We start from the raw sequence: 27,012 nt of genomic DNA on the forward strand, positions 1-27,012 counted from the left end.
CTCATGGAGCCTCATCTGTAAAATAGAAAGCAATTCTTACTGACATAAAAATACCTGATTAAGACATACACACTTCACTCTTGCAGTGTAATTTTATAAATACAGCTTGAACTAAATCTGAACCTGAAAATTAATTCAGATTTTGCTATCAAAAACACCAGGGTAGACTACTCTGCCTATTTAGAAGTTGATGCTGAGTTTTCCATTGCAATATTTTTCAGGCAAACCCTTGCATTTCTCAAGTCCTTCCCAACATTTGAAATTTTAAAGAGTCACTGCCACTAAGCAGTTCTGGCCTAGCATGTTCTGAATAATCTCTTTCTATTTTCTAAACTTTCTCTAAATGAGCATTCTTGCTCCTTTCTACATGCAAATGTGTATCCCTAATGTTCTTTTCATCTTGTAATACAAAAAGATTTATCTTTAAAAAATACCCTAAACCACCTTGTAGCATCTGCATTGTCACATGGATTTCCTGGGCAACGATCAGATTCTTGTGGCTGAGTTAAACACTTGTCATTTATCTTTTTTATTCTTCCCTCTGAGAAACTAGGTTATTATTGCTTCATAAAGCAATGTCTGGATGATATTACTAGCTAATTAATGTCTATTTAGTGGAAAGGGCTGCCATCTTCCAGCACCTACAGGCGTTTTTATTTCCTCTCCCTGACAAGACCAGATGGCATCCTGGCCAACCTTCACCCATCCTTCACAAGCCATGCACTTGATTCAGAAACTGCAGCCAGCAGCTTGGGAAACACATTACCATCACAGCTGGACAGATGCTAGAAAAGTGCTGGCTACTGCCCCCAATAGTGGGAAAATTAATGACTTCAATTAAAAGATATAGATTAAACCTCTACCAAGATATAGTCACCTTTCCATTTTTGTATGGTGTTGGGGGTTTTATTTTATTGAATTTTCCAGCTCTGATCATGTAACAGGGTGACAAACAACTAAGAAGGGAAATACATGGCCAACAACATACAGCAGGCTGTGAGGTCTTCTGAATCTCACTGTACCGTTTAATCACAGAATGAACCCACTCATGTACAAAGGAAGGGTCCAATTACCTGTATCAGTGCTGTCAGACCAGAATATTTATTCTTTTTTCAAGAACAAGCACCTCTAGTCCTGTAAATTGTCTTCCCAATGTGTTTTTTTTAATGCAATGTTCACACTAATTGATGCTCCTATCAAACTATAATCTCCCCCAGCTCCTGGTTACTGCATCAAGACACTGTTTCATATCCTGTCCAATCCATCACAGATCAAAGAGAGATCAAATAAAGAACAAAACATGAAATACTATTAAACAACAGCTACCTGAAAATAACATGAAGTTCAGTTAATTGGAAACAAAAGCATAATTTTTCTCTCAGAAAGACTCCTGCCTCAAAACCATTATATTCACACTATGCTTTAACCAAACAAGCTTCTGATCAAAAGCAACACCTAACATTGTAATTACTTTTAGATCACATATTTTGTTCTCTGTTTTCATTTATTTAAATTATATAAGGGATCATTCACTTTTGAAATTTTCCTCACTTGTCAGAAATAATTACTTAATATTAAAGAAGTTACATATATGTATATATATGCATATATACACATCTATATGTGTACATATAGTGATGACAGATACACTCTAAGCATCCTGAAGCTATTTTATGACCAGCTGTGGTCACACCCTGTTTAGGAGAAAAATGACTACTGAGAAAGCACTCCCAGTGAATCAACATGACACTTTCACACTAAGTCCCTTGTCATTTGCCCTAGGCTATAGGGTAATGCATTTTGAGCTGTACAATATTTCTGCCTAGATAAAAAATATTGGATGCTGATGACTCTCAGAAGATCCATGAGAGCTCTGTGTGCAGGAGGAATTGACTCCTCTCTTCTCTGCCATATTCTTCTTTAGGAATTTTGCTGAAATCCTTTTTTCAAGTTCTAATTGAAAAATAATTTCTGAAGGGACAAATCTCTGCAAAAAAACCTGTGAGCAACTTCAGCTGTCAAAATATAATAGTGCTTTCTAAAGCATTTATTTTTTTCTTTAAAGCGCCATGTTAGAGAGATTTTTTTAGATTGGTAAGTCAAATATCCAGAAGCTTGGAAATTTGGGATCTCATATCATACTGCAACCCTGTTGCACTCAGATGTTATGACAAATTTTAGTCACATTCCCTTTTTCTATTTTCTTCTACTGGACTCTTGCCTCAGTGTTTAACTAGAAATCTGCACGATATCCTCCCATATATCCACTGCACAGCCTCATGATTTATTTCTTCCACACTGCCATAACTGTGCACAGAATGCAAAATGATTAATGTCCTGCTAAGCATCTCTGACAGTGTCCCCCATAGCATCTAGGTTTCTCATTGACCATGAAATTTACCCTCACTGTGCTCCTTTAAGGTGAGGTTGCAATATTATCTGTATTCTGCAGCTGGGAAAGCAGACACAAACTTTCCATTCATTTTAGTAACACAACCTGAGGCAACAGAAATCCTATTTCTTAATTTCCAGCCCTCCACACTCTTTCAAAAGCTCCCTGTAGTGGCCTCCCAGTAACCAAACCTACTTCACAGAGGACACGCACAGAATGAGGATCCCATGGCTAACCGGCCACTTGCAAAAAGTCTGCTGTAAATCTTCACCATTTAGAAATTCTGTCATGGATGCTGAAAAGAGAAGCCAGTCCCACAGAGCACCATTCAGCTGTCCTAAATTTATTACCTTGCTGTCTCCACTGTGGTTCCCTGATTCATTTTCCATACACCTTCCACCTTGGTAGCAAGCGAGGCAGTGTCTAAATATATTTCAGAGCTTGCTCACCTGTGTAATAACCTGCATGAACCCAGAATTTTGTGTTCTGGAGAGAAACAGCCACAGACCCTTTCCCCATGCCCCTGGCCTGTCATTCTTCTATTCCCTATATGGACCCCATGCTCTCCGCCTTTTCATTATTCCCATTCTGACTCAGCAGACCCCTGGTTATCCTCTGTGCCCTGAACAGATCCCATCCTTTAACCCTGCTCCCCAGGTTCCTTCACATGCTCCCTTTTTGCTTCTACTCCTTTGGCTCCTGCAACTTCTTTTCCTTGTTCCTTCACACACCTTCTCCTGACCATCTCCATCTGACCATGGCTACTGCATCCCTTTTCTCCTTGCTGCTGGAGAGCAGCTAATGAGCAGCACAGTCCCACTTCCCTCAGCCCTGTGGGCAGATCTACAACATGAATTAAGCACAGAGGAGCATAACTGCATGTACAGACAGAAAATTTTGAAAGGAAAGCTCTCAAATCTGAGGAGTTTCCAAAGTGCACAAACAAGCTCATCAGCAGGGCACATTCAGGGGTAATTCTCATGACAGCAAAAGGCATCTCCCTGGTATTATGATGACATTTTACTAAATGTCACGCTTCCAAAATTTCATTGCAATGGGGTTCATTCCACTACCAGCACTAACACATCTTGGAAAAGAGCCACTGGATTTATTTATTTGAAATAAGGCCGTTTAAAGGAGCACGTTTCCCACAAATCCTGTCTTCAGAAAGAACTGTCTGTTTGTTAAAGTTTTTGCTGAAAGAAAAAGAATCAGTCATAGACTGAGTCTTAGCATGAAAAATTTCAGCTGAAACAATTAAAGTTTAGAGAAACTGTGAAGAAAAAAATTCCTCATACTAGGCAGTGACAGGAACACTTTACTCTGAGCGATGCTACTAGCTTACTTTGTTCTTAATAAATCTACCAAATGTAATTGTTACAGCTAAGCAAACATTTCCAGTCATGCTGATGTAAACAAAATCATTCTTCTTATCAATAAGAAATTAGTCCACATGTTCTCACCATCTCTGCACACTGCCTAAAACTATCTAAGCATCATTTTTCTCACAGCTTTGCCAGCTTCAGATTTTTGGCCCTGCCATTCCAATCTATGGAAAAATGAACCTGAATACATCATTCTTCACTTTGAAAAGAATATAAAGAACAGATCCAGAATCCCAAGGGATAAAACCAGGCAATTTTCTCCTGGCAGTGCTACCTTGATGACCCTTTCTTGCCATGATATCTCCTCCTGACAGCAGCCTCCAGTAGCTGGAAAGTTTCCAGTTGGTAGCCTCATGGCTAGACAGTCTGCCATCCACACTGCACCTGTCCTGGAGCTGTAGGCTCTGTCTGCCCTGTGCCTTGCAGCTCCCTCCCACACACATCCTTACAGAAAAGAAAAATTTGAAAAAAGGCCACATTAACACTATTCCTGATTTTTCTATACTAAGTTTTAAAACCTGCCCTTAGAGTTGCTGATATAGTAGAACTAGAAACACAATTATGCATTATATACTTGGGGGATGGGGGAATAGAGCCACAAAACACAAATAACAAAGCCAGCAATACAGTTGTGACAGATGTTTCCCACATAATTTTTGGTAGTGATCCACTGATGGTTTTGAAAATCTAAAGTGAAATAATCAAAAAGTTGAGAAAAATTTCTAACAAAAAAAAATCAGAATATAGTAGATAGTACTAATTTTTACTAAGGTAAAAATTTCTTTTATGGGGAAATTATCAAAAAGAAAACCACTGTATAGCCATCCTACATGATTCAAGATTATATGAAAACCATTTCCTACATCTCTGATAGCAAGCAGCAGTTCTAGAGATTTCTGCTTTATCACCTTGCAGCAGAGCTTCCTTGAGGGTGAATGCTTTGAATTTTAACCAACCAGTTGCCAAGAAGATTTTCCTGGCTGGAGCTTCAGACATCCAAAATAAGGTATTTTCTTTCAAAAACTTGGATTTAGGTTTATTAAGAGGGGAGGGTGCCACAGAGAATGAAACAAAGGCAAGAACATAAAATAATGGACAAAGAGGAAGAACAGAAGGGAGAAGCAAAAGAGATGTAGCAAAAAGTATTTGTAATTTCAGCATGTTGGCACAATTAGTTAAGCTTAAAGGAGGCATTAGGGGTTGTCTGTGGTGACAGGGACAGTGCATCATCAAGCAGAGAAATGCAGAGGGCTCTTACTGCAGCATATGTGTCTGGCTGGCGTCCTTTTGTTTGTCAGGTACCTCGTAGTGGGGAGAAATCTTTCCAAGGCTGCTGTCACTCAGCATCCTCTTCCGAACTGCAGGGTTCCACCAATCCGATATCCTAAGGACAGAAGGAGAAAGACATTCACACCCCTTGTGTGCTCCACCTCAAAGCTGTCTTATGCCCACTGGTTCCCAGCATTTTTGAGCCCACAGCAAGTTAAAATAGATTCATTCACTGTGAGTACAATGCTGCTCCTGAACAGGAATGGAAGCATTTCTGATCATGACAAGAAACAGAAGCACTTCATGGCCCTTCTTAGGACACAAAAGGCTTCAGGGCCTTACACAGTGGAGTCAGAACTCTGACCATGCAGACAAGTTTGTAACTCAAACGTTAGAGATTCACGGCAGGATTTAGGGTCAAGTGGTGCAATGTGGTTAAAAGGTGCTGAAGTCCACTAGGATTGCTGTGGGTTCCAGGAATCCTAATGGAGTAAATGCTTCACCACCGTCCTCCTGCCATTACCACAGCTGGATTTGCTCCTACCTAATACCCACCCTCCCACATCTCCCAGGCCTTCAGAGAAGGGGACCAGAAAGAGATGCCCATCACTAACACAACTGCTGAAAATCATGTCCCAGCAGCACTCACCCAGCTGCCTGCTCCACTACCAGGTCAGGCATTCCTGGTGGCGTCCCCACCTGCTGAGAGGTTACCATCTCTGGGTCCAGAATAAAAATCTCATCCTGCGAAATTTCCGTCACAAAGTGCAAATGCTCCTGTTGAAGTGACACAAGCAGCAAATAATGAACCTGCAGCATCACTGATCTCTCAGAGTACCCAGCTGCCCTAGAATGAGTTGAGTGCATGTCAGGATCTCTGAAGAATATTCAAGGGATTCTGTGTACTCATACACACGCACATTAAAATCAATGCTATAGAATCACCAATTAATATGTCATTGATTTCAAGCCAAACAAGATTCCCCACTAGCTAGTTGCACACTAACAGCCCCATTTTAAAGGTTGCTACTTGATGACTATGCCATTCTGATGAAACCCATAAAGCAGAGATTTGCATTTTGAAACGTGGACCAACACCTGAGGTCTCTTATTTGATGATGGTTGACAGAACTTTTCATTGTTTGGGTGTACTCTTCCAGCTCTCTGCCACTTGTACATTCTGTTTTCACATCTCCATTACCAAAGCTCTCTTTCTCAATCCTTTATTTTTGTTATTGACACTGAAGGATTATTGTCTTTAAAAAAAAATCCACTGAGTGTGAGAATGCCTGTCGATGTAGGGAAATGGGCAAGAAATTTGCAACTATTTTTGTGCTGGGACCAACAAACAGTATCAATTTTTCCCCCAGAGAATCACAGGATGAAGGAGTAGGCATTAAAAATGACCATTAGTACAGTGTCAAATATTAGCAAAATATTAGAATACTCCAGAGACAAATTGCCCAGTTTAATCTGTAACAGCATCTTCTTCACCCTTGCCTTCACAATGTTAGATTACAAGATCAAACCATTCATTTGACTGTGTGCAAAGAAGTCCCATGGCGTCTACATGCAGACACTGAACATGGGAACTCTGAATTGAAGTCACAGCTCCTCTGCTTGAGCTAAATCACCAGCTGCTTTTGCTAAGAAACAGTAACATGTCCATGTGATTCAGAAACAGCTTGCACAGGTCTCGGGGGACCAGATACAAACAACCTCAGTGTGAAATCAACAATTTGCGCTTAATGCCGAGTCACTAATTGGCCTGTTCTGGCTACAAATCAGTAACAACAAAAGCCCTGTAAAATTTTCAGTGTCTTTTAGAAAATATATTCAGATTGTCAGATCTATGCCACAGGTCTGAATCCAGCAGAGATACACACTGGTTTTGGGTTGCTTGTGAAAATTTTATGCATATCTGTTCATAATTCTCAAATTGTAACAACATCTTAACTTCAATAGCTATTTCATGGCATACACATACACACAGGATCAAGACTGTTGGTGCCTAAAAACATCAGTGAAAAGATAAATACAAATATATTGCCGCCACACAGATGCCTCTAGTAAGACTTGATAAGGAAAAAAATTGCAGATAATTCTGATCTGCATCAGATTGGTAGTAAATGGAATGGCAGATGGCCAGCAGATACAAGACTTCAGTGAAACAATGTGAATTAGATCAACTAAAAAACAGTCCAGAATTTTTTTTACTACTTCTCATGAATAACGTATTTTGAATAACATAATGAATAACATTTTGCAATACACAGAAAGAATGGTAGATAATTCATTTTAAGCTGCATTTGATGTAGCTTAAAAAAATAAATCTATAGAAACAAAAAAAAAACCAAATAAGGATTTACCTGAGATCTGTCGATGCGATAAAAACGATCAGCAGAAGTTGCTGCAAGACAGAGAAACAACAGCAGAAAATAGTCTGAGCAGGACTGCATGGACAAGATGGGCTGTGCTAACATCACTGCCTCATAAAACAACCCCTGTGTCAGGGAAGTTGCAGCGGCTCCACAAGAACACGAGTTAATTCCTTGTGTCCATGTGAGTGGTGTGTCTCAGGTTAATAGTGTGACCAACATCTTTGTCAGCGGTATGGACAGAGGGATGGGGTGCGCCCTTGACGAGTTCCCTGCTCACACCAGCCTTGGTGGAGCATGAATGTGCTGGAGGAAAGCAACTCCAGCCAGGGACACCTTGACACGCTTGAGAGTGGGGCAGTGCAAACCTCAGGGAGTTCAACAAAGTGCAGTGTCCTACACAGGAGCAATGGTAATCCCATGGGTGGAGAAGGGATTGAGAGCAGCCCTACAGAGATGGACTTGGGGGTGATGGCTGGTGAAAAACTCAGCATGAGCCAGCTGGGTGCACTTTTAGCCCAGAAAGCCAATCATGTCCTGGGCTTCAGTAAAAAGGAAAGTGGTCAGCAGGTCAAGGGAAGGGATTCTCAGCCTCGACTCTGCTCTTGTACAGTTCTGCTGCCCCCCACACCAGAAGGACCTGGAACTGTCGGAGCAAGTCCAGAGGAGGCCAGGAAGTTGATAAGGGGACTGGAGAACCTCCCTTACAAACACAGACTGAGAAAGTAGGGGCTGTTCAGCCTGAGAACAGAAGGTTGCACGGAGACCTCAAAGCAACCCTCCAGCATCTGAAGAGGTCTACAGAGAGGCTGAAGGCAGATTGTCCATCATGAACTGTGACAGGACAAGGAGCAAGGGCTACAAACTGAAGAAAGGGGAAATTCAGGCTGGATATTAGGAAGGAATTACTGTGAGAGTGGTGAGATAGTTGAACAGATTGCCCAGAGAACCTGTGAATGCCCCAGCCCTGGCATTGTTCAAGGTCAGGCTGGGTAAGACCTTGAGCAGCCTGGTCTAGTGAGAAGTGTCCTGCCCATGGCAGCAGGGGTTGGGTCTAGATGACCTTTAAGGTCCCTTCCAACCCTTAACATTCCATGACTCTGTGATATTCCTATCCCAAAAAATGAATTTAAAGATAAGAGATAATGAAACAGTAGTCACTGAAAATATGAACTTGAAATAAATATTTTTAAAATGCATAAAATGCATTTCAGTCCTATAAGAAGAATTGATTACATTAAAATAGGTAACAGAAAAAGCTGTTTCCTTCCAATAGGAGTATAGCAAGCATATACTGAATTTGATGGGTATAATGGGATAATTCAAATTCTGAATCTAAAGAATAATAACATGCTTGGGAGCTCTAAATAAATCAAATGCTCGGCCACAGATACTGACACTGAATTAGCAATATGTTAAAGGAAAATTTATGCTACTCATGAAAAACACATGAAAATAGGGGAACTCACTAAATAAAGCATGCGTCATGAATTTTCTCATAGTCAAATAATTTATATTACTAAACTCTTAAGTATTTATCATCTATAGTGTGTTTCATCAGATGTGATTTTTGTATCTGCTTTGCATTTATTTGGGTGAGTGAAATCAGGTTCATTCACTCTGCAGTTTTGACACAAGAGCACAGCGATGTAGCATTGAAGGTTTTGGCACTTCACAGGAATATCAAACACTGAAGACAAAAAACTGAACACATCTATCCATCCAGCTTTCTCCAAAAATCAAGCAGATTCTCACTAAGGCTTTTATCAATGCCCTTCATGAGAGACAAGGAAGGGTGATTAGAAATTGCCAAGGAGAATTTGGTTTTGTTTTGAGCATTAAAATTCTAAGTCTCCCCATGCTGAAGCTTTTGTAAAAGCAGATGCCATCCATTTCAGCTGCTAATTCCTGTGCTCTGTAGCCTCATGTAAAGCCCAGATAAATCATCTGCTTTGATAAAGTCTGGGTCAAATACAAGTGCAGCTCTTCAGTGCAGAGCTACAAGGAAAGGGAGGTACCTTTCTGTTGCCTAAACACTGCAGTACCTAAAGACTAGAGCATGTGCAGAGAAACCAGGGTGAAGACCTCAACCTAACCAGCAGCAGTGAATTGCACAACTGGCTGCACTCTGAGCTCGGGCAGTGCATGCCATAAAGTCTGCTCATCACAGAGACTGTCTGCAGCAGAGACACTGATAAACCAAGCTTCTAATCTGCCTCAGGGGAACGCCTCTCTGTGGGATGGAAATAGCTACAGCAGATATTTTGATTGTTAGGTGAAGGGTCTGTTTCATATTTTAGAGAGGAAAGTGGGGCACTCATCTGCTTTTTTACCTGCTCAGTGTAACAAGAAGGAACAGTTACCTCTCTCTAGTAATACACTCAGAACTATCCTCCAAAGCACACCAGAAGCAGGCAGCATGCTAGGCATGGGAGAAGGGAGATGCACTTACCATCTAGGAAGCACCATCTAGGAGAGAGCCTCTGAACAGACAGAACTCTGGGGAAAGAGCTTTCCTGGTCCTGGATAGGGCATGAAACTTACATTATTAAAAATCCCAACAAACTGTTTCTTCATTAAAAAGGACTATTTTTTAGACTTTGACTTTTTAATTTTGAGTTACTGACACTGCACAATGTGCAAAATCTATATAAACCAGGAACCAAATTAAACTACTGGGGAAGAATAAAGACCTTCTTCCTGACCTGCACTTATCAAAGACTCAAACAGGCTACCTCATGTGTTTTTAGCCCTTACTGGAGAGGCAAAAGGGATCAAAAGGGATCTAAGAGAGTAGAGGATGATCATAGCTCTGCTCCATGCTGCCAGTGCATGGTCAACCAGTTCCATAAATCTGCTGCATATAACATTTAAACACAAATATATTTCCACAGGGCAAAACACAGTAGCATGGGTCTTTGGCACACACAATTTTGATAGAGACAGATTCGATCCTTATTCATATCTTTAGCAGTACAATCAGTACATCTGTAAATGCTGTAAATTCAGGAACTTGTTGGTTCAAGAATAAACTTTACTCTTCCTTCAGACAACAGACCACAGAGTAGTATACCAAGTCACATGGCAGGAAAAGAAAAAGTAAAAGCAACAGGGAGGATTTTACTGGATACCATAAACCTTATTTGCATATACAGCTTACGATATCCAGCCTCTGTGCATCACAGAGATGAAGACAATGACAGCGTAAGAGAAAGTGAACTATAACATACATGAGGAGCAAATAACACATCTCAGGGATTTCATAGAATCAGATTGAAAATACAGCTTTGTCTAACACGGGCAGACAGACTTTTGGGATTTTTAGGTTTGATTGTACTGCCCCTAGAGTGTTTGTCAAAAAATCAAGAATCTCTGAAATCCACTAGGCTTGCTGGCACTGTTGTATCTACATGCACAAAGCTTCATGTGTCTTAATATTTAGTTCAGTCTGTGTGGAATGGAGGAGATTGCAACACAAAGGAGAAAAGAAAGAAAACATCCAATGGTGCGTACTAAAATGAAGTTCATAAAAAGAGGAGAAATGAGTAAAATTCTGGGGAAATGAAGATAGGAATACTGCTGGTAAATGTCAACTCAAGTCGTAAATTGCACATTGTGACATACTCCCTCCAAGACTTCATTACAGTTCAACTACAGAACTAGCTTGCAAAGTCTCAGGCCCACGAGAATAATATTTTGTAAACTCATCAGAGAAGCAAAACAGAATGAGAAAACACTCTAGTATATTTTTTTCTTATTTGCGCTTGGTTTTGCTAATATTTCTGCTGACTCTCTATGTTTTGAACTGCAGAGGAATCATGCCAGAGAACTGCATGTATGAGACTTAAAAGTGCCCACGACACCTTACTAGTGAGCTATGAACACAGTTCCATTAGCTAAAGCACCCTATTCATGCCCTTTATCCCCCTCTTTTTCCCATTTATGTAATATGTGGAGGGATATCTACAAATGTGGAACAAATCTCAAATTAACCCAATGAGACAATTTGCAGAAATGACCCACTGAGAAAAAAAAAAAAAAGAACACTAGACAAATAAGTACCAAAGACAAAACAAAGAGGGGTGCATTTAAAATGTAGCATCATAAAATATGAATGGTATGTTAGGGATTTCACACTGCTGGGCACTAGAGAAGATAGGTAGGCAACTAATTTATGTACTGCTGTAACTGCAGAGGTTGGAGCCAAGTATAGAGCTGATTTATGACATTTCATACTCTCTTGTACATCTCCCCATACACACAGATTTGGCTCTTCGTTTTACCTCAGGCAGTTTCCTACACATGGAGCAGTCAGCAGCCACTTAGGTTAATTTGCAATGAGTGAAACAGACTCATACATGCTGGTTTATTAGTCAATTTTCTAGGCACTAACACTGTTCTAAAACTGAGTTCCAGGGTAATGATTGATGGAAATGTCAAGAATATGAAGTTAGCATTGGATAGGGAAAGAAAGAAACAAACCATGAACTGATATAAAGAAGGCAACTCAAGGAAAACATGCCAAATTGCATTTTCTTGTAGTGTCTGCAGCCAGTGCATCTACAGGCATTCTTGTCAAACTGGAATTCTGTATCACCCAAGTAATGACTAACCCCAAAAAATTATCTGCAATTTCACCACAATTTGTTCCTATACGTTGGTCTCTGTATTCTTTCTCAGTGAACTCATTCCTGCACATCCAACAAGACTAGCATTGTTATTTCTAGGAAAATGCTATCAACACCATGCAAACTTGTCCTGTAACCCTAAGCACTGTGTCAACTGACCATAGTTTGTGCCAAGTCTCCATGCTAATATCATATAATTTCAGGAATCAGTAGTTAGACTCAGTTTACTTCTAATTTAAGCACTCTTTAATGAATTGTTTTACTGAGAGAAATATGCATTCTTGAATGATACTTCCAACTGAAAAGACAACTTCTGTATTGCAAAAATTGTAGAATAAAGTTGCAAAACATGAAGAGACCAATTTTAAGAACCATCCACCTAAACTAAAACCTATTGATTTCATGAAGAAAATACACATATGCTTAGGATGGACTAAAAAATTACCCTGAAGATCATGTAAGGTGAAGGTGGATGACTGTCCTGTACAGAATTATTAAGAGGTTGGGCCTGCTAAAGCACCTTTTTTTTCCTCAGAGATAGACTTTATTGCAACAGCTATGCAATACAACATGTCATTGTTAAGTTTCTCAGACAGAGAAACAGTTTTACTTTTGCCATTTTTCCTACAGGACACCTTTTCTCATTCACTTTAATATGGAAAACACTGCTATTCCAATATTACTCACCTCACCAAGCTCCACTACTTTAAAGATGATTCCATAAAACTTGTCCAAGAGAAAGCAGAACTAGCTTCCAATATTTAAAGGTAAATATAATAATCAGATAATTAGAAATTCTAGAAATATGGGTCTTTCACCCAAGAACATATGGGTTCAAAGACAAAGAGTGCTGTTCCCATTTTTAAGCCTCTTTCTGTTCTGATGCTAAAAGGAAAGCTTATCTTACCTGGTAATGAACTCTCTGTGTAGCAGACGTTACTGACTGTAGGTCCTAGCAGGAGAATGAAAGACACAGTAGTGATGAAAAAGATTAAAGCAACAACAACAGCTGTTTGTAGTCCTAGTATCTGAAGTGGCTGGAGAAACACAAATCATTCTGCAAATATTTTTCACTGGTTTCAAGCATATGGAACAGACTCCATAGAAAAGTCAAGGAAAGCTCACTCAAAGTTTAGATTTGTATGCATTTGATCCAAAAAATAGTTTTTTAAAATAAGGAGATTATACTAATGTATCTTTATCACGTTGAAAAACTCTATTTGTTCCAAGAGAATTATCTAAATTTACAATATCAGTAACACAATTAATGCAAATATGTCAAAAATCTTTAAGACACTTTTGCAAATATTTCTGAGTGATTAATGCACTAAAGAAAATCACTGACACTTCTCTCTATTTTAAAACAACCTCAATCCAAGAAGGTCATATCAGAATGATCCTGACATTTAACATGTTCAGGCATCTAATTTATTTTAATAGAGATTTTGTCAAATAGTCATAGCACATGACACAGTCTACTAAAGAGCCTGGCCAGCAGACCATTGCCCTCCAACAGCATGCAAACCTTGGCATCTCTACTCCCAGCAAATGGGACTGAGCCAAATCAAGCACACATACACAAAAATCAGTACAAACCCTGCAAAAGGTTGGAGAAACAAAGTTCCTCCATAACCACTATGGGTAATTCAACCAAATTATCCAGCTGTGCTTCCTTCACATCTGTATCTAAAACTGCCTGAACTCAGTGTGAGATCACATTTCCAATCTGATGAGATCATCATCATCATTATCATTTCACTGTAATTTTCTGTACTGAATACTTCAAATATGCACCACCTTACAATGTGGTTTTATTTCTGATAAGAATAGTCACACCCCAGGTCTGAATGTCCAAAAGTGCATTCAATGAATGGAATCTTGGCTGAAATGCAAAGAAGTAAAAGCCTGAAGTGAGATACTAAGTTTCATATTCAGACTGTAAGAGTGGAGTTCCAAAATCTATGGGAAGTCAATGGCTCCCAAAGAGTTCAACGGAAGGGATGAGGTTCATAGTTCCTACATAAACTAGATTAACAATTTATAATTTCTTATAAATATTAATATATAAATTGTTTATAAATGTAATGTCATCAGACTTGCAAATGTTATTGAAAGCTATCACTAAGAGATTGAAAAAAATCAGAGACAATACATTAATGAAAATCCATTAGCTTATCACTAAAAGGATTCACACTTAAGATGATTCAGGTAATGAGGCATTTGGAATCTGCATTTCCCAGGGTGTATTGTAGAATGAACTCTCATGAGGCAAGGCGTTCAAGAATAAGAGCAAAACTATTGTTAGCTGCATGAACACTCATTTCTGTGTCTTTGAAACTATCTAGTTGATATTTGCTGTGTGTAGTGGTGTCTCAGATTACTCCATGACAGTATTAGAGAACAAATTTTGCATAATTAAACCTACTGAAATACCACAGTGTACATCCTTGCATAACACACTTTCTAATCCATAATTTATGCAATTTCAACAAGGTATATGGAAAGTCCTACTATTCCATTATAAATCAAGGAGAAGGAAACACACCCATCCACTTCAACTCTGTTATCATTTAAAAGGAATCAGTATGATTTTTAATTTCCTGTTTAAGGGATATTTTTCAGTACTTTTATTGTCACATCTTAATTCTAGAATTTTGGTTTCAATGGTAGGCAAATTGCAGTACTCTTGATACATGGTTTTTGCAATTATTTGACCCCTGGACTCAGAACTGAAAGAAGCATAAAATAGGTTTGCAAATGATACCTGAATTGACAAAAGCCTCACCTCTTGTAGACGGTCAATGTACATACGACAAGTCTCCAAGTCACAATCGCCTCGTACAACTATGATTCCTAGGGGAATGGCTGAAAAAATGAAAAACAAAGTAAAACTTCTTTAACTGAAGTCTCTGGAACTGTAACAGACTTGCAATGGTGTCCAACTTTTTTTTTTTTTAATATTCTCATGAAATTTTTCTTCTCTCTAAACCTTAACAGTTATGTAAAAGCAAGAGCATATTATTCATCATTAGTTTCACCCATTTATAATTATCGAATCTTTCATTTTCAATCATCTTTCATGGCTTCATGAAAGAAGCTAAAACATATCCAGTTAAACTGTGTACTTCATTTTCAGATCTGAACATCAAATATTATCTGTAAAACAAAGGAACATACCCCAGAGTAAGATTTATGGGAGGCACCCTTACACCTTGAAATAAGAGTGGTATTTCATTCTCAGAACTCAAAGTCTACAGATTTAAAGCAATGGAACTCACTGGTGATTTCAGGGAAAACTATCCAATGCCAGGTTGTCTTGATGTTAGCTGCTTTTAAATCAAAACAGGTATTATTCCATCTACACACAGAATTGACATATTTTCTTATTTAGTCAGACAGAAAAAAAATTTTTGAAAAAGTTACTTCATGAAAATACAGCAAAAGCTTTCAGGTTAGGGCAAATTTTTAATAAGAGGAGATTGAGGTTCCCACATTCATTCTGTTCTTGCCAACAAAAAGAGTCCAAAACAAATTCATAAAAAGAAAAATAAATAATAAAGAACACAATAAAAGAGAAGAAAGTGAGTCCACAAGAAAGGCACCAAGAGAGCTACCTACTAAGATCTCATTAAATAAAAAGAAAACAAGTGAATATTCTTGAGTAGCTTATTTTGTGAAAGTGAATCACTGAATTAAGTTCTTTTTTTCTCCCTGAAGGGTCTTTAATCAAATAACAGCCAAAAAATTTATGGGAGCAGCAGGAAACATATTTAAATCTTCATTTGAAATATTCCAGAAGCAGAACAGAATATCAACTCATAAACAATTTTGATAACTGGATAATAAGCAGCAACATAAAATCACCAAGGTTTCTGAGATAAACAAAATACAACTGTGCTGCAACCCTTCCTGCTGTTGAAAAGAAGTTGATTAAGAGGGAGAGATATTTCAATACCGACAAGTTCTTCGTTCTGATAAGAGAATAAGACAGTGCTGAAAGATAGTGTGGAAGAGAGTTCCCATTTTTCTGGACCTCTGAGGCTTGAAGCATAAAGAGGAGCACAGTGGTTTCCAGGGAGAAGAGCTGGGGAGCACCTCCTGCACTCAAGGTCACTGTGGACCTCAGAGGCCATCACAGGGCTCAACAATGCTGCCAGAATTGTGCTTGGGAAGTGTATTGAACAGCAGAAGAGTTATGGACCCAGGAAAACAGGAGGCAGGGGAAAATGCTGGAGTACAAACAAGACCATAAGGAAAAAATAGGCGGGAAGGAAGAGGTCACACATCTCCTGGAACAACACTAACAGCCAACAGTGATGACAATCCCTCCACACTTTTTAAGAAAGGCTAAGTGGAAACAGTGCTTGTGGAGACCTCCCAGATTCTTTCACTAGAGAAATGAGACTGAGAGACAAGTGAGTGGAAAGATGGTCACAGGCAGGACTTGCTTCACACACTCCAGTGCTCTGGGTTACAGACTAATTCTCTTTGCTTATTGTTTATTATTGCTTAGCCTACCTTGGCAGGAACCCCTTAAGCTCTTTGCAGAGAGTTCTTAACAGCTGTCTAGTTTCAATTGAGCAGATCCCTTTGCAGCCCTTACTGAAAGAAGTGTTTGTTAAATTCATTTATAGCACTAAAAACTGAATTGTACACCTCCAACAGCTACAGAGCACTAGGGAGTTACAGCACTGTTTCACACATTGCCACCACAGATTTTTTCTCTCTTCCATGCACTTAATGGGGACTAAAGCTTTGACCTGACAAAACAACACAGATAACAGAATTGGAATCCTTAACTATCACCATTCCTGACAAACCAAAAGAAAAGGACCTTAAGAAATCCACAAAAATGCCTAAAAAGAAAAAACTAACATGCAATAGATTCATTAGTGGTGATACGTCATGAGTCTCATCTAATGATTGAAGAAGTAGTGATTAAATTAAATAAATTAATTAAATTTAATTAATTAAATTAATTATGTCATGGTGGTTCTTAGTGGTCAAAGAACAGTTCTGAAACTCTGGGCTGTGTGACTTTGTCCTTAAAAACAAAAGTGTAGCCTTAACTGTTTGGAAATCATGAATTAGCATGATCTATGTTTTTTTGGGTCAATGGTTAGCTAAGGGATAATGTGTGGGGTGGGTCTCAAGTGGTTCCATTCCATATGGTTCATGGTCTTTAAAAAATCTTTAAAGTCATTACTGGATAACACTACAGTATATGCTAAAACGTTCCTTTCCAGTTTTTTTTTGTTGTTGTTTGTTTGTTGCTTGGTTGGTTCCTTTTACAAGACTAATTTGATTTTCAGCAAGGAAAATGTTCACAGCCCTCATTTTTATCACAAACGGCAATAAGCAATCAAAATGCACCACACAGTCAAGACTTGCAAAGTGCTTCACGATAGTTGCTATTCTAAAACAAAAGCAAATGCTTAGATTGATAATGGGATAGAAACTCTGGGGTTGCTGCTCATTCTACAAATAGTGCAATACCACACAACAGAGGCAAAATGATCAATTAAAGGCCAAGTCAGCATGCATTGTGGGCACTTTCATCCAGGACTAAAGGAGCCTCTGCATTTGCTGTGTGGATGAAGACGTGGAGAGTACAGAACTGTGCTGTGGGGCACAGGGATTACTGGATATACCAGGAGAGCCGTGGGAGTGCAAACACATTAAGAGCACAGGCACTACAAAACTATTTTCCCCACACACTGTCCACTCCTGTGAATATATGGATAAATCCACACACGTGAATATGCCAAAAATAAGGGATAGTCTCATATCATGAGCCAAGCCACAGCACTCAAGTGCCAGATATTTTTCTCCTGAGGCATCTGTTCTTCTGGTCACTTGCTTCCATCTCCTAGTTCCTTTGTGCTGAATGATGAAAAAGGATTTTGTCCAGGCAGCTGTGCAAGAACCCCAGGAAATGCTTCATAATCTGAACGAGTACTGCAGAAAGGTTTTTGCTCCTAGCAACACTAACCAAAACTAAGGATCAGCAGGAGGAGGGTTGGGTAGATGCAGCAGTATGGGCAGCATGGTGTTCTAATGAACTGCAAGATTAGGAGTGATTTCCTACATCCTCATGAAATTAGCTATGGAATTCATAAACAACAAACAAATCTTCCACCTATTAAGTGCCCATCATGCTGAATACCTAGAGCTAATGAATTCTTTAATAGTATTGAGGACCCAAATGAAGGAAGCCCAAATATACTTACACATATTATAAAATCCAATTAACTTCCCTGTTTATTGTTATCAAAGGATTCAATTTGTGATCTTAATACCATGATTAACCCACTTAAATCCCAAACAAAACAGCCTTGAGACAGAAAATTACAGTAGATCTGAAAGCCAAGAAATCTCATTCTAATTTTGACATACTTCAGGAGACTGGGGAGATTAGACATTGAACTGTAAATGTTTAATGCAACAAATAAAGTATCCTCACTACTGAATATGACATAAGAATGCAATTTTCCTGAGGGGCTTCCACAGATATTAAGAATATGAAGGATGAAGTAAATTCATGGTGGAGAATTATAAAATATTCAGACATTTATCTTAAGAGGTTTGGCTTTCACCACTATGGCTTTAATAAAAGTGAGTTTGTACAAAAGGACTTCCTTATCACACAAATCTAAGCCACGTGTCTCTTCAGATCCCTTCTGCTTATTACACTGAGAAAACTCAATTCTCCCTAGGTTCACTGATTACTAGTTTTTTAGCCCACTTTCAAAATCCCCACGTATAAGGAGATAAAACACAGTAGAGGTTATCAGATTAAACCAGACCATGTTTGAAAAGCCAGTCATCCCCTCCAGTCTCTTGGTGATTTCTCCAACACCCTGCCAAAGGGGAGAAAGCTGCCCAAGTCAAAGGAAGAGAGAACCTGTGCCAAACACCACACAAAAAAGAACAGATTATAGAAAATAATTTGAAGAGCTGGGAATTGAAACTGGATGGGAATGGATATTGGGACTAAGAGCTGACAGCAGAGATCTGGATAAACAACAAGTAAGTATTTAGGGTAAAGAAAAAGAACAGGAACCTGAGCTGTGAGGTCTGCAGAGACAGACTAAGACAGGCAGGAAGGATGTGTGTAGGATGAGCTATCCAAAGGGAACAACCAGGACTGAAAAAGTGAGAAGAAATCAAATCAGAAAAGAACTAAGGAAACACACAAGTAGAATACGGACAGAAGAACCTCACAGAAAGGCCTGCATGAGAAAAAAAACTACAATGTGATTTCCTGGAAAGTTTGAAAAGGAACTTGTTTCTCCCCACTTCTCTAAGGCAAATATAAACTTGTACCTATTTGAAATACTGCCCATCTCATCCAGTGCAAAGAAGATAACAAACTTAACATATGACAATTTCCCACTAGCTCAAAAGGCAGAGGACTGCACTGAATATGCCCTATGAGGTGTCAGGACAAGGTAGATTTAGATTAGATATTAGGAAGAAATTCTCTACAACAAGAGTGGCAAGACACTGGAATGGGTTGCCCACAGAAGTGTTTGATATCCCATCCCTGGGAGAATTCAAGGTCAAGGACTTTGAGCAGCCTGCTCTAGTCCCTGCCCATAACAATGGGTTTTTTTGGATTATTTTTAAAGATGCCTTCCTGCTCAAATTATTCTATGATTCTATAACTCCATGATATAAAATTTCAATGGTTTGGGTTTACTCCTTCCCCCAAACTCAGGCAATAACGATTTCCAGTATTTAACTCATTACTGACTCCCAATCCTCTGGCTTTCGCTTTGCTAGGAGGCTTTAAGCAATCTTTCCAACCCCTCTCAGTTTCAGGTCTTATGAAATCACTGTGATGAAGAAATGCCTAAATTAGCTAACATGCACACAATACATACTGACAAAACAAAGTTGTTAGAGCCAGGTACTGACTTCTAAGCAGAGTGAAGGTAATGTCTCTTATGGAGCTTCCACCATGTGCTCAAAGAGCACAGCTCCTGACAAATAAACACCCATTGATGCATCCTTTTCGGGATGAAAGAGAAAGTTGATAGCTACGCAGTCTGCCTCGTCTAAATCCATCCAGCTCAAAGCTGCTTGCCAATATAAGCACATTTCCTTCATAGCTCATTAGGAAGTTCTTCTGCCCCCTGAAGACTTGTATATTACATAATCAGGATATAAATACCAAGTCCTAAGTGTTGAGCCCTTCTTCCTTAGCTAGTTGTTCAAAATCACATGAACTAGTCTCCAAATTAGCTTCACCTGTGCTATCCCTAAGTTTTAAAGAGTCAGAATGCTTTTGATAGATCAAGGCTTCCAAGTACATTTCTGGTATGAGCAAGCTACAGTATCACTGTATATGTATGTTGTAACCCTGTACCCAGATACTTTAAGAATGGTATATCCCTGTAACCCCTGTAAAACCTATGGATTGACCCACTGCAATGGGATTGGCAAGAAGTCAAGATTCCCCTCCCCTTTCCTGACCTTAGAAAAGACCTCAGACCTTTGGAAGCCATGAAGAAATAAACTGAGGAAAACCCTGGGAAGAGCCTCTATATATCTTATCGTGCTCTACATGATAGCACCTCAGGCTTGCTCTGCAGACTCCATAGGGAGCAGGGATAGCCACGGGGTGTTTTATCACATGCACTCATCACAATGACTCACAAGCTAGTCACTCTGTGTACTCCCATATATCTGATAAGAACTCCTAAGATGACCCCAAAACCCTCAGGTAACCCACAGATACTGGAGGCACACACATAACAGACATTTAGTTACCGATAATCAAAGAGACAAGAATGAGAGGTTAAAATCCCAACATGGGTCATGAACACACACGGAGCAAGGAGGCTGCGCAAAAAAGGATTGTTAGGTTACAGACAGCCCAATTGTTATACACATGGAACTAAATTTTATCTCAAAATTTCTTTGGAGTCTAATGTGCAATGTTATTCTAGAGGACATAAGCAGCAGCTGCCTCTATGTAAAAGAAAGTGTGGGAAACCCAGAGCTGATACAGGGCTGAGAGTTATTTCTGATACCATCATCACTGCAATTGGTTTCCTCCTTAATCTTAATGGTACTGAGGAAGCTAAGATTATTCTCCATGGCTAGGGCACACACAACAAGTTAAGGGCAGTAGGAACTGATATACCCTATTAAAAAAAATCCCACAACTGTTCAGTTACTGCTTATGGTGAGACATTTTTTTTATGGTGCAAATCTGAAATAGTGTTGCTAGGAAGAACTAAGAAGCACTGAGTATCACTAGGTCACTAACTGCCTTATGTTTGGTTTGTCTGTTGCTTTTCTTTTTTTTAACGTAATTAGTTTCTGCATATGCCTCCACTGCCAGAAAATTCTTAATTATATTGGAAAAGAGAAAATAGGGTGTCACACAGAAAGATTTTGCTGTCTTAAAAATAATTAAGTTGTTCACCCACAGTGCTGCATTGGATCACACATTTCTGCTATAACAGGAAGCCAGAAAGAGTGCACACAAGATAAGGCAAGAGAGGCAGAATTAAATTCTGTCCCTCTAGAAACATCAGTCCAGCTCATTTCTTAAGATAATCATTGTAATGTACAACTCTCATATTGGCCAGAGATGGTGAAGCTTGTGACTAAGGTGAAAAATGCTTGGGACATGAATCAGGAGGTGTTAGAAAAGACAGCTACATTTTCAGAAAGAACATTATAACACAACTAAAATGCCAACATATATCCCTTTCTTAAAATGTTGCACGGAAGCATTCATCCCTCCTCACTGAAGGATCAATACGCATCCTCTGCACCATCATTAATCATCTCCCTCACAATAGTACTGAGATCCTGACAGGAGAAAAGAAGGAGCAAGGGGAGGGAGGAAAGGGACAATTCAGAAACAGCATCTTGGTTAAATGCCAGTTGCATTGACAAGAAAAGTAGAAAACAACAGAAGGAGAATGAGCTAAGGACAGTCATGCCCTTCAGAGGACAAAATTACATCCTTTAATTGTTCTGGAGGTTTTCAAAATGAGGTGTCTACCTCCAGCAGAGTGAAGATTAATCTTCATGGAACTGTTTGTATCATGAGCCCCTGTAATTAAAGAAGTGCAGTCTTAGGTGAAATAGTTGATAGATTCAAATCAGTATTTCAAGCAAACAAGGGGGATTAATGTATTTACTGTGAGTTAAAATTATCCAGATTATTACATTGAGGTCAGAGTTTTTAAAACGGTATTATGAGGACATGTAACAACCAAAAACCGTAATAGGTTCTTTGCTATTTTTCCTTCAGGAAAAACTCCTTATTAACTGGCTTCCTTTTCCTGTTCAGCTAGTTGTGAGATTCTGCTTTGTTCTCAAATTATTTAGGCAGGTAAAAGTGTTTTTAATCCTTGCGGATGGAGAATATATAGTAAGTGTAGCATTCTGGATTCAATTGTAGGTATTCTGCAAACTAGTACAAAGACTTGGTTTCCTGCAAGCATCTAGTGAGACATGCACACACACAAGAGCTACAGTCTGCTGAAGGAAACCAGAACCTCTTCAGTAAAAACTCCCCAGTAAAAGAGGCATTTAACGTTATATAACAGAGAAGTAGGCTTATGACCACGAGTGTGCAGTGCAGGTTCCATGCCCTCTCACAGGACATTCCTGCTGGAAAAACTAAGGTGAAGCATCTTTTCTGGTTTCTTTTAGGATAATGGGGATATCTGCTTTCTCTTATTCTTAAAGTACTAACAGCAATGCACAAGCATTACTGGGACAGTTAAAAGAGGACTGGTCGGAAAAACAACTTGATAAAAAAATATCTGGGGAGAATATTCCAGTGCAACTATGTTATGCTATCAAAGCGGACATGCATTAACTTCAAAGAGACAAGAGGGTTTTATTACAAATGACCCACCAACATCCAAAAGCAATAATTTTAACTGTTGATGAACAAACACCTGGTTTTTGAATGATAACTAAGCACACTCCTAGTAAGTGATCAAATCCATATGAAACCTAAAACTGAGATGTCAGATCAGTTCCTGGCATTTTCTTATGATGTCATCATTATGAATTTTGGCAGACAACAAATAACATAAATACACAATTGACCTGCAGTGACAATGGTGTAAGAAGTTGTATATTTTGTCAGAACATGCAATGGCTCCTAAAGACAAAACACAGGCTAAATACAGACACAAAGTTTACATCCATAGTAAGGATGGATGAGGATAGTTCTCCTCAGATGGGAAATCTTCAAATGAACCAGGTTGTTTCTGACAGTGTTGAGGAGTTGTGTGTTCAATGTGGCCTGAAATCTACTCAATGTCAAACTCTGAATTTAAACTCAAAGCAAGTTCTCCTCCAGTGAGGAATAATCCTGATCCTGTTAAAATTCTTCTCAGTCCATTGAAGGTTTTGATTGCTTTAAATATGACCAAAATCCTTATCTTCAGTTAAGGCTGGCAAGACCTATATTAAAATTTCAATTATTTTCTTGTAAGGAGAGCTGGTAGATTGAGGAGGGGTAGGACTAGAAGAGTGAAATGGAAACAATTTAACTATCTTCCAACAATAAGATAAGCAAACCAATTAAAATGATTGCCATCCTGTAACTACCAGAGCACTCGGTATTGCAAAGAGAACTGAAGATCTGTTGCACAACAAACAGACATGCTTGTAATTTAATATGAATAATGAGCCAGATGCATAACAAGACTATTAAATTGTTATCATGAGCAGCCCTGCCCCTCATTGATTAATGACTGTGTCACCATGGAAAGGAATTCCATTTTTAGGTTCAGATTGTCATCATTAAGGTTGCCAAAGCAACCACTGTCTGCTTTTGACTTACCCCTAAACATGGTAATTAAGCCACTACATGAGGAAACAAAACAGCAATTATTCTCTGAAGTGGAAAACTGAAGGTTGGTGAAAAATAAGGGTCTGGGGAACCCAGATTTGTTCCCCAAGAAAAATGTACCTGTGCAAGAACCATTTTCCGGGTCAGTGCACATTCTCAATATCAGAGATATCATGGTGTCCCATTCAGTTTGAAATGTGATGCTAATCATAAAATCTGGTACAGTTTCATATACTAGAAACCCAGCAGAATCAACATGAATAAAAAAATACCCTGTGTGAAAAACACTTATTTTACAGCAAATATAATCAGAGGGCAGAAACATAGTTAAATAAGAAAGCAGGTGGAATCTCTTTACATGATCTTTATAGAGGTTGTTTATAGAGAGGGAACACATTCGTACATATGCACATAGAGACGAGCTTACTCTCTACATTACTCATCCAAAAATGTATGATTGACTCTTTGAAGGTTTGTCGTCATTTTTGGGGTGGGGGTTGTTTTGGTCAATGCAAAATTTATACAGAATATTCTACCAAGAGCAGCTACAATTTGGTTTCTTCCAACTTACAAGCTTCCCGGAGTTTTTCCTTGTCATAATGTAGCCCCTCGTATTCTTGTAAATTAATCCTGTTCACTCTGATCCGCAGGCGATCTGGGATGGAATGAGGACTGCAAGAAAAAGAGAGAGTTTCTTAGAAAATATGTTCCCTGGAAGAGCAAAGGAAAACAGGATATGAAGGGATTTCAATCTTCTCTGAAGTAAGAAAATGAACAAGCCTCTTCAAAAGTGGGCCAAGTCCCCACAGGCCAATTCCTGCATTTAAAATTATGACTTTCTACTGCACAACAGCATCTACAGCATTATACCTTAAATAATAAGCAAGATCAAGAATCCCCTTTGCTATTTGTGTAACCTGAAACTGTAAAGGTTTTTTTCTGAGTTCTTATGCCCCTATGTACCTACCCCACCCTCCTCCAGTTCAACTTTGTGTATTCTTAGAGCCCGGCCACAACCAGTAGATTGATCTGCCAACCTGAATTTCAAGACATGGAAAGATGCTTCTTGGGAAGTATCTCAGAACAACCTCTGCCCATGAGAGCATCCACACCACATTATTGAAGGATCCTGATCCAGCATCTCAGGTCTGAGAAACAGTCAAAAATAATGTGGCTAAGAACTGGATTTCTAAAGTTGTTGAGTCTAATACTCAGAACCCAGAAGCACTTTTAAAAGCAAGTAGCAGTATGGCAACCTCACTTTTACAGATTTCAGTCTGATTTAGATACCTCAGCTACTGATAATTTTGAAAGACTCAATAGGTCAATATCTAGAAATTTATGTGTTCATTTATTGATAGAAATTTGTCCAGAAAAGCTTTCATTTTCACACTAGTTTCTACCTTAATGTAACCTATTATTTTTTTTAAAGTTTAGCTGGATGCTATGCAGATCAATTTAGCGACACTTGCATCTTCCACTTTTTGAGAAAGATAGACAATTCATGCATTATAACATACATATAAAACATCTGCCCCATAGGAACTCAGCCCCAGGTCAGTTAAAAGTAGATTACTTATTCTGTGCTTTTACCAAAAGACCATCTATGTTTTCTGTTTTAATCTTGCTTATAACAGGACTCTGCCTACAGTAATATTGACTAATACACACTGCCTTTTGAAAGTCAAAATGCTGTCTACTATCATGAATATGTGTGTTTGCTTCTTTCATTGTCTCAGTTTTTAACTATTTGACTTACAGCATTTGTACTGCTAGTGAAGGACAAGGCACATCTCACAAATTTTACCTGTGCTACGTCATTTCTAAACACCGCATCAAATGTGAATTTTATTCACTAATGTCATCAATTAATCAGCAGTAGACTTATGTCCTATCACAGTGGGTCTCATTTCAAACTCATTATCACAGTGAATAATCTGGATATCTCATGAAAGCAGGAGAGGAAAGACAGGGAAACAGGATAACCTCACTCCAACATCTGCCAAACCTTGGCTAATTGCCTCCCTTCCAACCAACCTGTGAGAACAGGATGGTGTTTGGACACCAAGGGAAGAGAAAGACAACATTGACTTCTGTAGATATGCTCACTACCTAATGCCATGTTAGGAAGAAAAACAAATGTTATTTCTTAGCTTGAAGCCAATGGCAACCTATTGCATGTGCAGTATCTCCTTCTGAGTCAAATTAGTCCTTTCACCTAAAAAGAAGTGAACAAGATCTTTTTCTTTGTTTGGGGCTGGAGGAAGAAAAATAGCTAAAATGAAGAGCAAATCTAGAATATATATTTTCTTCCAGGAACTGCACACACACTCTCCAAAATTCTCTTTTAATTGGAAAATGCTTAAGAGGACATTTCCCATGCTTTTGTAAAAAGTATATTTTTTTATATATAGGCACATTGTATATCTCTGCCTTTGCTTCTGCAGGAGCAACAAGAGATTCTAAAACTCACTATATGAATATTCATTTCTTGTGCTATCCAACTAGCAGTTGACACCAGGGTATATTGTCCTCATCAGGAAAAATAATTAACTCATTCATTCACAGAACCCTATTTAATGTAGCTGAGCAAAATACTTCCACTATCAACACTGCTGCAGTCTTCATAGACATTACATCATAATCCATATTATTACAGAAATAGATCAATTTGTCTTTGTTCAGACATACTCAGTGTATGCAGAAACCAGAAAGATTAAAGAAGCGTGTCCATGTAAAAGCAAATAATGGGGTGATGAATGTCACTGAACACAAACAGTAGTACAGTATTAACAGAAATAGATCTCTCTGAATACCGTGTGAAAAAACTTGCTCAACCACAAGGAGAGGAAGAGAAGCTTTCCACATAAAGCAGCAATTTCTAAATAAATTTGGGGAGATTGCTGCACTTAAATTCAACACAAAATACTTAAATTACTTACCTCCTACCAAATTTTTTTTTAAATGGTGTTACAAAAAAGTATTTGAAAGTACAGATGAATGAAGTCCATTACCTCCTAAAGAATGTAATTAAGAACTCATTCCACAAACACATCAATCCACAGATTTAAATCCTAAATGCCATTTGCCTCATGAGAATGCAAATAAAGATTGAGGCCAACTA

At 38.7% G+C, this 27,012-nt stretch overlaps 1 protein-coding gene across 5 annotated transcripts in view; it reads right to left on the reverse strand.

Annotated features, from left to right (window-relative positions):
* LOC116995671 (diacylglycerol kinase iota) overlaps window positions 1-27,012 on the reverse strand; it is a 117,849-nt gene that overhangs the window by 39,876 nt on the left and 50,961 nt on the right. For all 5 annotated transcript variants that reach the window (XM_033058553.1, XM_033058552.1, XM_042779216.1 and 2 more), the window contains 7 exons: window positions 24,460-24,560; window positions 14,838-14,917; window positions 12,960-13,004; window positions 9,877-9,946; window positions 7,416-7,456; window positions 5,696-5,823; window positions 5,036-5,161 (listed from right to left, as the gene is read on the reverse strand). In XM_033058553.1, coding sequence (XP_032914444.1) covers window positions 5,036-5,161; window positions 5,696-5,823; window positions 7,416-7,456; window positions 9,877-9,946; window positions 12,960-13,004; window positions 14,838-14,917; window positions 24,460-24,560 — 591 coding nt within the window. The remainder of the gene's footprint in view (window positions 1-5,035; window positions 5,162-5,695; window positions 5,824-7,415; window positions 7,457-9,876; window positions 9,947-12,959; window positions 13,005-14,837; window positions 14,918-24,459; window positions 24,561-27,012) is intronic.

Source organism: Catharus ustulatus, chromosome 4 (assembly GCF_009819885.2).
Source record: "Catharus ustulatus isolate bCatUst1 chromosome 4, bCatUst1.pri.v2, whole genome shotgun sequence".
NCBI classification, from domain to species: domain Eukaryota; kingdom Metazoa; phylum Chordata; class Aves; order Passeriformes; family Turdidae; genus Catharus; species Catharus ustulatus.